The 17,884-nt window shown below is 37.9% G+C and overlaps 1 protein-coding gene and 1 pseudogene across 1 annotated transcript in view; both read left to right on the top strand.

The window, feature by feature from the left end:
• The window catches only part of ANXA7 (annexin A7), a 42,671-nt gene extending 26,810 nt beyond the window's left edge, over nt 1–15,861 (top strand). The window contains exons 9-14 of the mRNA XM_090278204.1: nt 4,334–4,447; nt 4,675–4,845; nt 7,286–7,456; nt 7,535–7,610; nt 8,694–8,806; nt 15,571–15,861. Of these exons, the coding sequence (XP_090134330.1) occupies nt 4,334–4,447; nt 4,675–4,845; nt 7,286–7,456; nt 7,535–7,610; nt 8,694–8,806; nt 15,571–15,732 (807 nt within the window). The 3' untranslated portion in view covers nt 15,733–15,861. The remainder of the gene's footprint in view (nt 1–4,333; nt 4,448–4,674; nt 4,846–7,285; nt 7,457–7,534; nt 7,611–8,693; nt 8,807–15,570) is intronic.
• On the top strand, nt 10,943–13,230 carry LOC150010290 (phenylalanine--tRNA ligase beta subunit-like; annotated as a pseudogene).
• Nucleotides 15,862–17,884: the final 2,023 nt, after the last annotated feature.

Below are 17,884 nucleotides of genomic sequence, written 5' to 3'. Positions count from 1 at the left end.
CTCACTGTCCACCCACCAAAACTCTGAGCTCCCCTCAGGCAAACCATGTTATTCATACTTACCTTTGTACTGTAATTTTAGCACCAAGTACAGGAACAATAACAAGTATCCACTTAATAAATATTTGCTAAATGGATGACCTGTGACTAAAACTAAAAAGATTCTATGGCTAAAAAGTGCTGTCGCTTCTCAGCTATAAAGGGACTACTGGGTAGTATTCATTTGCCATTTACCTTGGAATCCTAAAAATGTCTTATTTCCTCTGGATCCAGTTTACTTTTCTCAGGATGGGAGTGGAGGTGCATCTGTTGGTCCCACTTTGCCTATTCTATCAGCCTTTCCTTCTCTGCACAGCCCAGATCCACATCTTCAGTCTCTCTCTTTCTTTTTTTTAAGTATATTTTATTGATTATGTTGTTACAGTAGTCTCAATATTTTTCCCCTTTGCTCCCCTCTTCCCAGTACCCCACTTCCCTCCAGCAATCCCACCCCTTTTAGTTCATGTCCATGGGTCATGCATATAAGTTCTTTGGCTTCATCCTTTCCTATATTATTCTTAACTTCCCCCTATTTTGTACCAACTAATTATGCTGCTTAATCCCTGTACCATTTCCCCATTTCTTCCCTCCTCTCCCTACCAGTTGGTAACCCTCCAAATGATCCCCATACCTATTATTCTGTTCCTGTTTTGGTTTGCTTACTTGGGTTTTGTTTTTATTTTTTAGATTCAGTTGTTGATAGTTGTGAGTTTGTTGTCATTTTAATGCTCATAGTTTTGATCTTCTTTTTCTTAAGTAAGTCCCTCTGACATTTCATATAATAATGGCTTGCTGATGATGAGCTCCTTTAGTTTAACCTTGTCTGGGAAGCACTTCATCTGCCCTTTGATTCTAGATCATAGTGTTGCTGGATGGAGTAATCTTGGTTGTAAGTCCTTGCTTTTCATCACCTTGAATACTTGCCTGCCCCTTCTTGCCTGCAAAGTTTCTTTTGAGAAGTCACTTGAGAGTCTTAAAGGCACCCCTTTGTAGGTTACTCTCTGCTTTTCTATTGCTGCTTTTAAGATTCTCTCTTTATCTTTCACCTGTGGCATTTTTATCATTATGTGTCTTGGTGTAGTCCTCTTTGGGTCTACCTTCTTTGGGACTCTCTGTGCTTTCTAGACTTGTATGTCTATTTCTTTCGCCAAATTTGGGGAATTTTCCTTCATTATTTTCTCACATAAGCTTTCAATTTCTTGCTCTTCCTCTTCTCCTGCTCTTCCCCTTCTCTTTCGGGCAGCCCCATGGTTCAGATGTTGGCACGTTTAAAGTTATCCAAGAGGTTCCTAAGCCTCTCCTCAATTTTTTCAATTTTTGTTTCCTCATTCTGTACTGGTTCACTGTTTTTTTCTTCCTTATGTTCCAAATCATTGATTTGAACCCTAATTTCCTTCCCTTCACCATTAGTTTTGTGTGGATTTTCCTTTGTTTCAGTTAGCATAACCTTCACTTCTTTCCTTATGCATTTGCCGTACTTAAGCATATCTGTCAAATCTGTGAACATCTTTATTACCAGTGTTTTGAACTCTGCATCTGTTAGGCTGGCTATCTCCTCGTCACTTAGTTCTCCTACTGGAACCTTGATCCGTTCCCTCTTTAGGGCCATATTTCTCTGCCTCCTCATCTTGACAGGCTCTCGTGTTTGTTTGCCTCTGTATCTTAGGTAGAGATGTCGCACCTGTTATGTTGTAAAGGGCGGAGCCCTAAGTATTTGTCAGTATGGGCAACCCATTTTACCACGTTGTGGCACTATATGTGGGGGAGGGATCAGAGGGAACAATGCTGCTTGCTCAGCACTCATCCCTTTTCCAGGCACTTCTCCCACTTCCATATGGGACTGGTGCCTCTCTAGCTGTTTCCCTGGCCATAGTTCCAAGAGTGGGTGGGTCTGCGGATGTTTTAGAACCGTGGGCACCCTTTAAACAAGCGGACTCAGCTGAGAGACTGGCAATTTCTTCCTCCACCCCAACCCCACTGGTTTGCACAGTCAGAAGCAATGAGGCTTTATTTTCCCCGGCACTGAGACCATGAGCTGTGCAGTCTGGCCTAGTGCTGGGAGCACTCCCCAGGTGTCCCTACCAACTTTCTAAAACGTGTGACTGTGCTTTCCGCTGGCCTGCCTCTGCTGCTGCCACCACACCGCCTCCTCTCTGCCCTGACTCCGCCCCTCCTACCTGTCTGGTTGAGTATTTCTTCTTTATATCTTTGTTTGTTGGACTTCCATGCAGCTCGATTTTCTGGAACTTATGGTTGTCTCTAGTTTTGAGGTAGTTGTATTCCTTCTTAGTTGTGGAGGGAGATGCAGTGTGTCTGTCTAGGTTTCCATCTTGGCTGGAAGTCCCACATCTTTATTCTTAAGGCTGATTAAACACAAAATCTAGATTTCCTTAGGGCATAATGTCAGACTCACTTCTCTCAGGAAAATAGATTTCATATTATGAATTTCTTTAGTTCATAGATAGTCTGTGCAACATATGCCATTCTGAATTTTCTCATATATCACTTTAGAATTAAAACTAAATTCACAGCCTATTTTCCTAATTCCCTAGCCAACTTTTCTCTTAAATTCCTATTAATTAATAAAAATACTATTCTTTTAGGCTTCCATGGTCTTCTGCAATTTCTGTTCTTTATCAGTCATTAAATATTTATTCAGTGCCTAATAAATGCCAGTCATAGCTTTGTTCTAGCAACTGGTTATTGACTGTGTCTTATTGATGTAATCTGTAAAGGGGCTCTTTAAAAATGTGTCTTCTACCTTTTTAATTTTTTGAAATACTTTTTAAATTTTTCAGTTATAGTTGACATACAATATTATATTAATTTCAGGGGTACCATGTAGTGATTAGACATTTATGTAACTTATGAAGTGATCACCCTGTTCAATCTAGTACCCACCTGACACCCTACATAGTTTTTATAATATTATTGACTTAAATTGGAACTATTGTAACAATATAATCAATAAAATATACTTAAAAAATAAATTAGAAAAATATATATTATTGACTGTTATATTCCCTGTGCTATACTTTATATCCCATGATTATTTTGTAACTTCTTAATTTGTACTTCTCAATTTCTTCCCCTTTTTCAGCCACTTCCATTGCCACCGCTGAAGTCCAAACCTTTATTACTTCTTTCCTAAATATTCCAGTAGCCTAAATGTCCTCATAGCCTCTTTGTCATCCTAGTCCCCACTGACTGTTGTTGACACATCAATGCCATTTTCTTGCATAAAAGTTTCCAATGGTTCCTCCAGCATGCACACTCTTAATTCACATTCTTTAGCCTGGTATTCAAGGTAATAATCCAAGCATATAGTTACAATGTTGATTTACTAATCTGTGAAAACATTCCTCACTAACAAAACTGGTTGTCTTATTGTTCCATTGAACAAGCTGTGCTTGTTCTTGCCTCTGTTCTAATGATGCTCAACCTTAGCTGATCATAACTTCCTTTAGAACTTAAGACGTGCAGAGGAGCATTTGAGACTTTGCTCTCCAGCATGTGTCATCAGTTTGGCTCAAATGAACTCCTATAAAACATTTTAAAAAGAAAAAAAAAAAATACAGAATCTCTGAGTATTCTTCCTCAACATCACTGTTTCAGTTGTTGTTCAATTTTTTTTGCTTTTGTTTTTAAGAAAAATTCCACAAGTAATTTTAATGTGTAGCCAAGGCTAAGAACCATTTTTCTGTTCCATGTTTGCTTTTCCCACTTGCCTGGAATACCTTTCTTCTTCCTCTTTGCCTGCTTATTTTTATATACTCTTCAAGATCTAGACTTTAAAGCATGCTTTATATCCTGCAGCCCACATTAACTTTTTCTGTTTCAACTTTTTCTGTTATTTATTTCTGTGCAACTTACTCATTGGTGTTGGAGTACAAGCTGCCTTGTATTATCTCTTTTTAGATGTTTATCTTGTTTTTCCATGATGAGGATTTCTACTTCCTCATAGAACAGGAACAGTTTCTTATACTAATAACTATTTCTCATTGTTTTCATTTGAAATTTTCTTTGTTTCATGTATTGTCTTTGTACCTGATACAGTGGTGGAAATAGAGTAAGAATTTATTTAAGTGCTTATTGATAGAATGAATAAAGTACATCTGCTTGAATGTAACAAATTTTAAATGTATATATTTACTTATTTCTTAATATATAATATTCAGATTTTAAATTAGGTTTTCACAAAGCAATTCAATTCCATTTTCCACATTTTCCTTTAAAAATTGAAGTAACAAAATTTGGAGAGCACATATACTTACTTTGTACTTGTAATTAAACAGGATTTAATTAAAGATCTGAAATCAGAGTTAAGTGGCAATGTGGAAGAATTGATCCTTGCTCTGTTCATGCCAACTACATATTATGATGCCTGGAGTTTACGAAATGCAATGAAGGTACAGTACTCTATGTCATTTACTTTGAATATTTTATCCTGTTTTTTAAAAATCCCACAAATTGTGGCAGTTCCAAATTTATAGTGAGAGCTAAACCAATACATTATTTTATACCTCTGAATATGTAGAGCTTTTCTGTTCTGGAGGCCAAAAAAATATTTGATGTAATAAATATTTTTCAGATATTTTGTTTTTCTTTTGTATAATTATTACTTTATTTCACATAGGGAGCAGGAACTCAGGAACGTGTATTGATTGAAATTTTATGCACAAGAACCAATCAGGAAATCCAAGAAATTGTCAGATGTTATCAGTCAGAATTTGGACGAGACCTTGAAAAGGATATTCGGTCAGATACGTCAGGGCATTTTGAACGTTTACTTGTATCCATGTGCCAGGTGAGTATAGTGTGAATGTTTGTGTGAAGAAAGGAAACATTCTTTACTACCTGTTACCAGTGAGTGTTCTTTATTCCTTTTAATTTTAGCCCCCTTGGAATCTTGCCACCTTTAGGAGGGAAAACACCGAACCCAGTGGACAAAGTTTTTTGTAGTCACTATTGAGATTTATTTCTGTAGATTTAGCATTTGAAGGAATCAGAAATTAACCTCTTTAAGGTTGTATGGAATCAGAAATCAGCTTGAAACTGTGTTTTAGGACAGGGATGAATCTGTGCCTTTAAGCTTAGCATTGTACTGCCAGTTAAGTTGTACCATCAACTAAAGGTGTGCAGGACTGCCATGGAAGTGCTGTATGGGTAAGAAATGTGTGAGGGGAGCCAGAAATGCAGAAAAGTGTTTCAGGAGTCACAAAAATATTGTGAAGGGTACCTCCTTATTGTGATTCCCAAGATGTGTTGGAGAGGTGAGACAAAATTCTCTAGCTGTGACTGGGTTGCTCAGCTGGTTGGAGCATTGGCCCAATACACCAAGGTTGCGGGTTTGATCCCCTGTCAGGACACATAGAAGAATCAACCAATGACTGCATAAATAAAGTGCAACAACAAAAAAATCGATGTTAAAAAAAAAGAAAAAAATTCTCCATATAGGGTATTTGGAGTGATATTATAAACACACTTAAAATGAGATGATGAGGGTTTATTTGAAAGAGATGATGCAAAAGACTTAGCACACTGGTTCATATCAGGAGTGACTGGCTGTTGGCTGTCCTGCTAAGTGCACAAGCTTGGACAGTCTTGAGCAATCTAAAATAGAGAAGAGGCTCTTCAGAGCAAGGGGAGGTAGCGTGGGAAAAGGTAGTGAGCTGTAGGGAGTGGATATGGAAATGAGAAAGAATGCAAATGGGTGGGAGGGAATTGAATTTACCTATAACAAAGTAACAGAATAGGGGAGTAGGTTAGCATTTAAAAAGGAGAAGAACCTTTATCGGTCTGTGGCTTGGTTAGTTAGGTATAGTTCCACAAAGCAAAAGGTCACCATTTCGATTCCCAGTCAGGGTGCATGCCTGGGTAGTAGATTCAGTCCCAGTCAGGGCGTTTATGAGAGGCAACCAATTGATGTTTCTCTCTCACGTTGATGTTTCTATCCCTCTCTTTATCCCTCCTTCCCTCTCTCTTTAAATAAAAGTTTTTTAAAAAGAGAAGAAAACTTAACAGGAACAGATTTAATACCAGAAAATGATTAAGACTTAATATGAGGTGCTGAGTATCTCTATTCAGGGTTCAAGGCTCACCCATTTTATAATGTAAAGGGATCTCTTGCAAGGACTCGGAAGAATGGCTTCCTAGGAAAATGGGTCTGTATATGTATTTGAATCTAAAGGCAATAATGTAGAAAGTTTTTTCTGAACACCTGTTCCTGTGCTACATTCAGTCATCCACTCAGAATACACTTCTACATATTCCTTGTGCCCAGCGTTCTTCAGAAGACAGTTTCTCACCTTCCAGGACACCTCTCCATTTTGTTTCTCAGGAAGACACCGAGAGTCTAGAGGACAGCCTTTCCTTTGTTTGGATTTGTTTCTGTTTTTGAGAGAAACCAACTGCCCATCTAAGCTTTACTCTTATTCAGGCTCAGAGCTTCCTCTCTCCCTCTCCTTCCTTCCCTCCTATTCCAGGGGAGAGTTTGGTATACAGATCAGCAGTCTGGCAGAACTTCAGTTACTTATACCTTCTTCTAAAAAAGCTCATACAACATTTTTATCTATACATTCATAGTAAATACTTATTATAATAATATTACACTTGGATAAAGGAAATGAAGTTCATGAAACCTCCATATTACACATTCCCTTCCTTGACCTTGATTCCTTGAGGTCAGAGACCTTGTGCTTTCCACGTAGACAGCCTATTGGTTCTCTTTCTTTGGAGAACTCTAATGTAGCCTGACACAAAGCAAGTGCTCCATACCTTTTTGTTGCAGTAATGAATACAAAGTGGAATTAAATATAATGCATATTGATCTTAAATCCCAGCTAAGGAGAATAATAATTTCTTTCTTTAAGTGGTAGTTTATATCTCCTAGTAGAGATATTCCTCTTTGTTTATGTGTGGGATGTGTGTGTATAAATCATATATGTCTGTATATAATTTTTTAGGGAAACCTTTTCTGGTTCAGTTCAGCTCTTAAAGCTCTGAAAACCTCTCATTTTAACATAACCTCATTAAGCCATGATTATATATTATAATTCCAAAGTTGTAGTGCAATAAAGTACTAGTTACACTAGTGTAGTTTCTTTGGAAATGAAAGCTATGCATGATAAACTTTATGCTTTAATATTTAATAAATTGTCCCTTTATATCTGTAAGTGACTGGGTGGGAAAGAAAATTTTTAATTGATCTTGTACTGCTTCCTTCCAATTCCTGCCTTCTTTTGCAGGGAAATCGTGATGAGAACCAGAATGTTAACCACCAGTTGGCTCAGGAAGATGCTCAGCGTCTCTATCAAGCTGGTGAAGGGAGACTGGGGACAGATGAGTCTTGCTTTAACATGATTCTTGCCACAAGAAGCTTTCCTCAGCTGAGAGCTACCATGGAGGCCTATTCCAGGGTATGAGTTTTTATTTTGAAGATCTGGCTTCTGTTTAAGGTGTGAAAAAATTTTAACCCCTATACTATTTGTTTGCAGATGGCTAATCGAGATTTGTTAAGCAGCGTTGGCCGTGAGTTTTCCGGAAATGTTGAAAGTGGTTTGAAGGCCATCTGTAAGATATTTTTGTGTTTTGCTTTGTTTTGTTTATAAATGAGTGAGGCTTTGAATAGTTGTTCCTATTAAGTCATGGTAATTAATATAGCCGGCCTGGAATCTGCTTAAGTAGAGGCTGAACTAATTCTGTTTTTATATGCAATTCCCTATGAATGGTTGGTGGCGTGATCAATTAGGGTCGTTTTGGAATTATTTGATCTGTATTCTATATGTCATTCCTGAGGATTATGCAAGAATATATGGTAGATTGTAGCATTTGCATTAAGATGAATGGGAAAGCGCTAAGCAGCTATGAGTACCACCATACAGAATATCATTTTGAGCCTCTCAGCCCCACCCCGCCCCCGCCCTATAACACTGCAAGTACTCAGCCCAAGTACTTTTCTCTTTTGAAATAAAAAATCAAATTTCTAGTGTCCTGACATTCAGACATCTAATGCAGTAGAAATTTTATCCTCATGGAGAAGATAGGACTGAAGAGAGTGTTAGTAACACATTGGTATTAGCAATAGAATTTCTTATAAATATTGATATTCTAGTAATTATAGCTAAGTTAACAACAAGCAGTATACCTCTACTATTGGCAGGAAAAAACTTTGCTAAGTTAATTTTCTTAAGAGAAAATGTGTCAGATTTCTTAATCTTAAATTTTTGCTCAAATCTGTGTTTTCTTTTTATATTGGTGTGTATCTCATATTCTTCCCTGGGCAAGTAATATGTTTGACTTCTAGAATTCGGAATTCATTACTGCTTTTAAAAAGATACTGCTTGGGCACAGTTGCTATATATCTTCTCACTGTAAGGGGAAAAATGTAAATAAGCTATTGCATCTGTGGAGAGAAAATGGGTTTTGGGGGGCCAGAGGGAATCTTCTAGAATTGAAAGTAGCCTGTCTGGTACATCTAAAAAGAAATATGAATGCTGAGAAAAATCAAGGGGGAGACCATTTTCTACTTACCTCAGATTTCTAAGATGATTATGTAGAAAATGATCAAAGGAGGTTAGAGGTGATCAGTGAAGCTGGAGCATGGACACCATTGTCAAGTCATGATTCCATGTCTGAAGCATCTCTAACTTGCAGTGCAGTGTGCTCTGAACCGCCCTGCCTTCTTTGCTGAGAGGCTCTACTATTCTATGAAAGGAGCTGGCACAGATGACTCCACCCTGATCAGGATCGTGGTGACTCGAAGTGAGGTGAGACTTTCTCTTTGTCTGGTCTTCATTAATTTTGAATGTTGATTTCTTAAAAGTTCTTCAGTTGGTTGTCAGTCCCTCAGGAATGATGTTGTTAAGAAAAAGCTGTCTTAGTCACTGCTGGTAGTTTGTATAAAGCACAGTGTTCACTTTTCTTGTGCCATGAGAGAGGCTTGCTTTAGTGAAACAGACCACTGTACTGAATGTACCTCAGTGAAACATCATTGCCAAGAGATTTTTCCTACCTGAGAAGGTCTGTAGAGAATACTTGTTTATGGCAAGTTGGAGAAGTTTTTTGGTTTTCATTTTGCTTATGTAAAGAACTATATGAAATACCTACAGAGATTAATCCTATTAGATATGCAGATTTCCTGAAATATAGTATACCTTGTTAATCACAGAACTATTTTTTAAAATTTTATCTTTGTTACTTTACCTAAATAGAGCTCCAAATGTTTTCCTTTCTTTGATTTTTAAATATTTATTGGATTTTTTTTTTGTCAGATTTAATGTGTTTTATTGATTAAAATATTACATTTGTGCCACTTTCCCTTCCCTCTGCTCCCCTCCACCCGGTGGCCCCCTCCCTCCAGTTGTCCCCCCCTTTTAGATTATGTCCATTAGTTGTGCTTACAGTTCCTCCCAGCCTCTCTCCGTCTATTCCATTCCCTCCTACCATGATCCCCAATTCCTATATCATCTCCCTCCCTCTCCCCACTCCCCCTCCCTGTTGGGAATTTTTTTTTTTTAATTGAAAGAAAACATATATGACTAAATTATACTAAAGAAGGCAAATTGTTTTTAAAAAGACAACAGAGAACTTCTGGTCAAGATGGAGGCGTAGGTAGACATGCTTTGCCTCCTTGTGCAACTGTAGAAAGAATTACAACCAGATCTTAAAATTAATAACATCCAGAACTGTCAGAAAATCGAGCTGTATGGAAGTCCGACAATGAGGGATTTAAAGAAGTCACATTTATCCAGATGGATAGGAGGGGCAGATATGGATGGAGAGGTGGTGGCAGAAAGGATGGTCCTACATTCGTATTTTTGGGTAAAAATTGGGAGGGATACCTTCAAAATGAGTGATCCCAACCACAGGCCAGTCCTCATATCCCAGGGTTCCAGCACCAGGAAGATAAATCCCTGTTACCTCTGGGTGTGAATGCCAGCGGAGGTTGGGAGAGTGGAAGAAATTGCTGGATTTTCACTGCTTAAAGGGTCCACACAGACTTAGAATGTATTCAAACCCATCCACTCTGTATTTTACCACCAGGGCAGCAGCTAGAAAGGTGCCAGTCACATACGGGAAATAAGTGGGTGAGGTGACTGGAAATGGGCATGTGCCGGTCAAACCTCTAGAAGCCAGGCAGTGGCATTGTCCCCTCTCCAATTACCCACCTCCCTATCCCTACACAGAGCCACAAAGCAGGTTGCCCTGCCCTGGTAATTACCTAAGACTCCACCCCACACAATTTACAGGTGCCTTTTCTACCTAAGACAGGGAGTCAAAACAGCTGTACCTAATACACAGAAACAAACACAGGGAGGCTGCCAAATGAGGAGACAAAGAAATATGGCCCAGATGAAAGAACAGAATAAAACCGCAGGAAAAGAGTTAAATGAAACAGAGATAGCCAACCTATCAGATGCAGAGTTCAAAACACTAGTGATAAGGATGCTCAGACAACTTATGGAGTATGACCAAAAAAGAACTGAAGAAATTCTTACACAAAATGAAATAAAAATATACAGGGAACCACCAGTGAAGGGAAGGAAGCTGGGATTCAAATAAATGATTTGGAACAAAATGAAGAAATAAACATCCAACAAAACAGAAAGAAGAAACGTGAATGCAAAAAAATAAGGAGAGGCTTAGGAACCTCTGGGACATCTCCAAATGTGCCAACATCTGAATCATTGGGATGCCAGAAGGAGAAGAGGAAGAGCAAGAAATTGAAAACTTACTTGAAAAAATAATGAAAGAAAACTTCCTGAATTTGGTGAAGGAAGTAGACATACAAGTCCAGGAAGCACAGAAAGTCCCAAACAAGTTGGACCCAAAGAGTATCACACCAAGACACATCATAATTAAAATGTCAGAGGTTCAAGATAGAGGCAGTGGACTCGCTCAACATGCCAACTGTCAGCATGAAGCGGAATCTGACTTTCAAAGCACTGGGCCAGACCTACATATGATTGGTATAAGGCAATTAAGAAAATGAAGGAGACTTCCGTCCAAGACGGAGGCATAGGTAGACATGCTTTTCCTCCTTGCACAACCATAGGAAGGATCACAACTAATCTCAAAACAAAAAACAACCAGAACTGCCAGGAAATGAACTGACAACCAAGGATTTAAAGAATAAATATTTATCCAGATGGCTGCTGAAGAATTTGACGAACTATGTTTTGAATTTGGTCTGGAATTTGATGAAATTACTTCTGAGAAGGACATTATAAGTAAGGAACAAGGTAATGAAAAGGCAGAGGAGGCATCTGATGTTGTTCTTCACAAAATCGATGTCCCTTCCAATATATGATCTCCTGTGTCTCGAGTGATTTGTTCAAGGACTTCAGGTCTTTAAAGAAAGTATAAAAGCTTCAGTATATAAATGGGTAATGCCTAATGGAGAAATCAAGAAATTGATCATCACAGAAGAGGCTGCTGAAATATGCCCTTGCCCTGTAGTAGCAGTTCTCCGAAATATAGTTTACTGAAGATTGCTTCGTTGAACTTGAAGAGAAGTTACATCAGAACATTTGCAGGAAGAGTGTTGGTTGCTATTGGTACCCATGATTTGGACACTTTGTCAGGCCCACTTACTTATACTGCAAAGCGACCTTTAGATACCAAATTCAAACCTCTAAATAAGACAAAGGAGTATACAGCCTGTGAACTGATGAACATATACAAGACTGACAACCACCTTAAACATTACTTACATATGATTGAAATAAACCCCTGTACCCAGTTATCTACGTTAGCAATGGTGTTGTCCTGTCAATGCCTTTGATCATCAATGGAAATCATTCCAAAATAACAGTAAATACTAGAAATGTATTTATCGAATGCACAGGAACTGATTTTACTAAGGCAAAAATAGTTCTTGATATTATTGTCACCATGCTCAGTGAATATTGTGAGAATCAATTTACAGTTGAAGCAGCTGAGATAGTTTTTCCTAATGGAAAAATATATACCTTTCCAGAACTGGCTTACCAAAACAAGATGTTGAGAGCTGACCTAATTAACAAAAAAGTTGGAATCAGAGAAACTCTGGAAAATCTTGCCAAGCTTTGGGAATCAGATTGAGATTGAAATCTCTCCGACCAGAGCTGATATTATCCATGCATGTGATATTGTAGAAGATGCAGCTATTGCCTATGGCTATAACATTCAGATGACTCCTAAAAACATGTGCCATATCTAATTAATTTTCCCTTAATAAGCCCACAAAACTTCTAAAATATGACATGGCAACCACTGGCTTCACTGAGACACTTACCTTTGCTTTGTGCTCCAAGGAAGATATTGCTGATAAGCTTGATTTGGATATCTCTGCAAAAAAGGCAGTTCATATAAGTAATTCTAAAATAGCTGAGTTTCAGGTGGCATGCACTATCCTTCTTCCTGGCCTACTAAAGACCATAGCAGTGAATTGGAAGATGCCCCTTCCTCTGAAACTGTTTGAAATCTCTGACATTGTAGTAAAAGATTCTAGCAGAGCTGTAGGTGCAAGAAACTACAGGCATCTTTGTGTTGTTTATTACAACAAGAATCCTGGGTTTGAGATCATCCACGGGCCACTGGACAGAACCATGCAGCTGCTTGTTGTGCCTCCCAGTGAGAAGGAGGGGTATGTGATCAAAGCCTCAGAAGGCACTGCTTTCTTTCCCGGGTGATGTGCTGAGATCTTTGCCAGGGATCAGTGCATTGGGAAGCTGGGGGTCCTTTATCCTGATGTTATCACCAAATTTTAGGTGACCATGCCCTGCCTTGGAAATGAACATTGAACCCTTTTTACGAAATAAATAAATAAATAAAAATAAAGAGAGAATCATAAAAGTAGTAAGAGAAGAGAGTTACCTACAAAAGAGTTCCCATAAGACTATCAGCTGATTACTCAAAAGAAACTGCAGTCAAGCAGTATTCAAAGTGATGAAAAGCAAGAACCTACAACCTAGATTCCTCTATCCAGCGAACCTATCATTTAGAATGGAAGAGCAGATAAAGTGCTTCCCAGACAAGGTAAAGCTAAAGAAGTACATCATCAAGCCATTATTACATGAAATGTTAAAGGGACTTATTTAAGAAAAAGAAGATCAAAACCATGAATGTTAAAAAGGCAACAAATTCAAAACTATCAAAAACTGAATCTAAACAAACTAAGCAAACAACCAACACAGGAACAGTCATAGGTACAGAGATCATAAGGGGGGTTATCAGAGGGGAGGAGGAAAGGGGGAGAAATGGGGGAAAAGATACAGGGATTAAGAAACATAATTGGTAGGAACAAAATAGACGCGGGGATGTTGAGAATTGTAAAGGAAATGGAGAAGCCAAAGAACTTACATGCACAAACCATGGACATGAACTAAGGGGGCGGTTGCTGGAGGGAAGCAGGGTATGGGATGGAAGAGGGCAAAGGGAGAAAAATTGGGACAACTGTAACAGCATAATCAAAATATACTTTAAAAAGGTAACCAGAATAAGTTATAAAAAATTTTGTGTGTATTCTTAGACCTAAATTTTTTGTTTTGTTTTGTTTAATTTTTTTTTATTATTGATTATATTGTTACAACAGTTCCAATTTTCTCCCCCTTGCTCCCCTCCACCCAGCACCCCCCTCCCCCAGCAATACCCCCCAAGTCCATACCCCTGGTTCGTAAAAATTAACTATCCCCCCCTCTCAAATATTAGGACTCTTTGTAATCTTGTAAAGGACAATGGGCGAAGGTCTCAAGCTCTTCTAGCTGCTTCAAGCTGGACATAGTCGTCGTCCTACCTACCCTTGGGTCCAGAAAACCCTAATAAGAGTGGGAGTGTGGAGGGGAGGGTGGCCTTCCCACATGGGGAAGGATCGTGCAGACTCCAGGTCAGTTGGCTGTCTCCAGTCAACGGCGTGCTTGGTTTAACAGGCTGGTGTCCTTGTTGTGTTCTGGGGGCAACAGATTTGGCAAAAAGGGTTAAAAGACATCATTCAATCCATAACTACTAGATGACAAAAGGCAGGGATTAATTTTTCAATGTTCCATATTAGGGGGAAAAAAAAAAAAGGCTTCTTTGTAAGAAGGTGTGCTAGGCACCTCTCACCTGTCCAAAACCCTTTTGCCCATTATACTTAGTTTGGGCTGAGGTAAATAGTTTAGGTTTTCCCCCTCTCAGACCTCTGGGCCTTTTCTGTCCAAGCCATTAGGATAGAAAAGAGAAACCACTTTTAAAGTGAAGCCCACAGACCACCCCATTCTTCACCAACCCAGCCATTTAGTTCAGCCAAACCGTTGAGTCTCAGGAGGCAGCGCTGCAGAGAGGATTAAGTGAGGCTTATGCATACAGACAATCACTCAGGTAATGCGATCATAGGCTTATGTCCTTTGAAAACAGAAAACACGTGTTAATTTATGTAACATAACCCACAAACAAGTCTCTAAATCTGTAAGACTGTCTTATTGGGAAGACATCCAGTTGCAAGGCACTTGAAATTCTATTTGCCTGCAACTTGAATATCCTTGATGATATCACAGACATGGTTTAATTTTCAAGTGAAACCATATTTTAAATGAGAAGAAACTTTAAGACGGTTAGTTGCCCTATTTTATAGTTAGACCTAAATTTTTAATGCAGGATCTTTTTTAAAAATTGCAATAAAATCTACATAACAGAAAACTTAACATTTTAACCATTGTTGAGTACAGTTCAGTAGCATTGTGTACATTTACGTTATTGTGCAGCCATCAGCACCAGAACTTTTTCACCTGTAAATCCATACTCATTAAGCAATAATTCACAATTCTCTCTCCCCAGCTCTTGGCAACTATGATTCTACTTTCTGTTCCTATGTATTTGACTATTCTAGGTATCTCTCACACTATTTTCCTTGTTGTAACTGGTTTTTCCACTTAGGGTAATGTCTTCAAGGTTCATCCATTTGTATCTTGTGTCAGAATTTCCTTCCTTTTTAATACTGAATAATATTCTGTTGTACATATCTCCCACCTTTTTGTTTATTCATTCATCTGTCAATGGATATTTGGGTTGCTTCCATCTTTTGGCTATTCTGAACAATGGTGCTTTGAACATGGGTGTACAAATATTTGAGTCCCTGCTTTTACTTTTGTGTATATACCCAGAAGTGGAATTGCTGTATCATATGGTAATTCTATTTTATTTTATTTTTTTAAGAAATCACCATACCATTTTCTATAGTGGCTGCACCATTTTACAGTCCTACCAGCAATCCACAGGATTCCAACTTCTCCACATCCTTGCCAACACTTGTTATTTTCTGTGTTTTGACAATAGCCATCTTAGTAGATGGTTTTTAAATGACTAGTAGTTATAATAGATGACACTAGTACCACTCTTATCCAGTGTTTTTACAGAAAAGTGAATCAGACCTTTATTAGATGATGCTAGCACTAATATGAATACTAGCTATAAAATGTCAGTCACTTGGTATTATTTTCCCTCTGCTTTGATTATATTAGAATCTTTTCACTATCAAAGAATAATTCTAATAAATATCAGTTTTCTTTGACAGCTTTTTTCTAACATCAAAAATATCATTTCTTACATGCAGATTGATCTTGTACAAATAAAACAGATGTTCTGTCAGATGTATCAGAAGACCCTGGACACAATGATTGCAAGTGACACGAGTGGGGATTACCGAAGGCTTCTTCTAGCTATTGTGGGCCAGTAAGAGGGAATTTTTCTTAAATAAATGAAACTATTCAAAGCTTCTCCTTCAAAGCAGTGACTGACCAGCATGCAGCAATATCAACCATCATTTAACCAAAAGAGCTTCTTATTAAAGACTGTGTCAGGGTTGTGCTTGGTCTGCACATGTGGTTATTGCCTTAATTCCAATGTTATTTTTTTTCTCTATATACAATCAATGTAAAGCCATATCATAACGATGTAGTATTAATGCAGTATTTGTAAAGCTTAATTTTCTCACTCACTGCTGTTATTCTAATCAGGTTACCAAATTAAATAAAAATCACAACAATCTCTAATTCTGTGTAATAATACTGAATTTTTTAAAAGTTCGCTAATAATTTTGCCTGCCAAAGTCCTACCAGGTCCATCAGATATTTATAATTGGTATTTCAAAACTATTACTTAAAAAAAAAATCAGCTCTTTTAACCTAGAGTAATTTACATCTTATTTTATATAAATTGGTATTCTATACTCATAAACATTAAACTTTACACATAGAAAATACAGTGTTCCCTCACTTATCACGGGTATTACTTTCTAGACCCCCCTGCGATAGGTGAAAATCCACGAAGTAGGAACCTTACATTTATTTTAGTATTTATATATATTTTAAGGCTTTATAAACCCTTCCCACACACTTATAAACCATTCCCAGTCCCTTATTAACCTTTCCCACTCCCTTATTAACCTTTTCCACACTTTTATAAACACTATTTTCGTTATTAAACATATTCTACACTCTTAAACCTACGTAACTTTAACAACCTACATATACAGTACTGCAAAATCCCACGATGTAGCGAAAAATCCGCGATAAATAATTAAATATAATATTTTTTAAAATCCCATGATACAGTGAGGTGGCGATAAGTGAACTATGATATAGAGAGGGACTACTGTAGATTAGTATTGCCTGTAACAACTTTTATAAAACGGATTAGGTACTATATGCCTAAAACACATGCTATATGCCTAAAACACACAGCTTACTTTTATGTCTACTAAAGCTCCCTAAATATTTTTATTGGGCCCTGATTTTTAAAAAGTGTTTATGAAAGACTCTAAAATTAGTTGCAATTTAATTACAATTCATGAAGTGAAGCTTCACACATAACAGGTGCTCAGTTGATGAGCGAATCAGTCTTAAAGCATCTCCTTGGCAGAATTGAATGCCAGCTGTTTGGTGAAGTTAGGACCTCATTAGTGGTACAGCAAGGTGATTTCAAAACCCATTGATTTATCCCTAGTACTGAGCAATTGCTTATTGAGTATGTTGAACATTACAGTAAGTAGTCAAGGAAAATACAAAGGAAGGAAGTATGTAATCTAGTGGGGGTTCTAACCAAAAACTGGGTAACAAGGAAATTGTAAATGTTAGGTTATAAATTCTGCTGAAGATAAGAACTCTTATTTGTGCTGCACTTCCTGGCACAAAGCAGATATTTAATGTAAATTTGGTGAATGATTGTACTAAAAATTGAGGGGAAGAATAGTAAATACCAAATATTCAATGCACATTTATTTTTTGTAAGAAGCATACAAGGTGGTGTAAGACACAGCTTTTCACTTAGATACTTATGTATAATTGTGATTTGAGGCAAAGGCAAAGTACATGGGTAGAAGGATAATAGGCTAAGATAGATGTAATTGCTTTTAAGTTTTTCATTTATAAAGTTTGTGTTTTTTCTTCGAAAGATTTTATTTTTAGAGAGAGGGGAAAGGAGGGAGATAGAGGGAGAGAGAAACATCAATGTGTGGTTGCCTCTTGCACGCCCCCAAATGGGGACCTTGCCCGCAACCCAGGCACGTGCCCTGACTGGGAATGGAAGTGGCGATTCTTTGGTTCACAGGCCAGCAGCACTCAATCTACTGAGCTACACCAGCCAGGGCTCTTGCACATTTTTAAATTTTGTTATTTTTATGTTGAGTTGTAGTGTTATATATTCTGGATAGTAGGTCCTTATCAAATATGATTTTATTTTGCATTCTCTTATGATATGGCCAGCTATGGACCCTAGAAGAAGTTTATCTGCTGAGATGTACTTCCCATGGTCAGCTTGTCATCGGGAAGGGACCGGGCTGAGGCAGGTCTGCCTTGGCACACTCTGAGATATGTGGGTTCTTGACTTTG

This window comes from Furipterus horrens, unplaced genomic scaffold, assembly GCF_987537825.1.
Source record: "Furipterus horrens unplaced genomic scaffold, mFurHor1.1.pri manual_scaffold_5, whole genome shotgun sequence".
NCBI classification, from domain to species: domain Eukaryota; kingdom Metazoa; phylum Chordata; class Mammalia; order Chiroptera; family Furipteridae; genus Furipterus; species Furipterus horrens.
The sequence above is the reverse complement of the archived record's forward strand: the minus strand, read 5'-3'. Positions and strand labels throughout refer to the sequence as shown.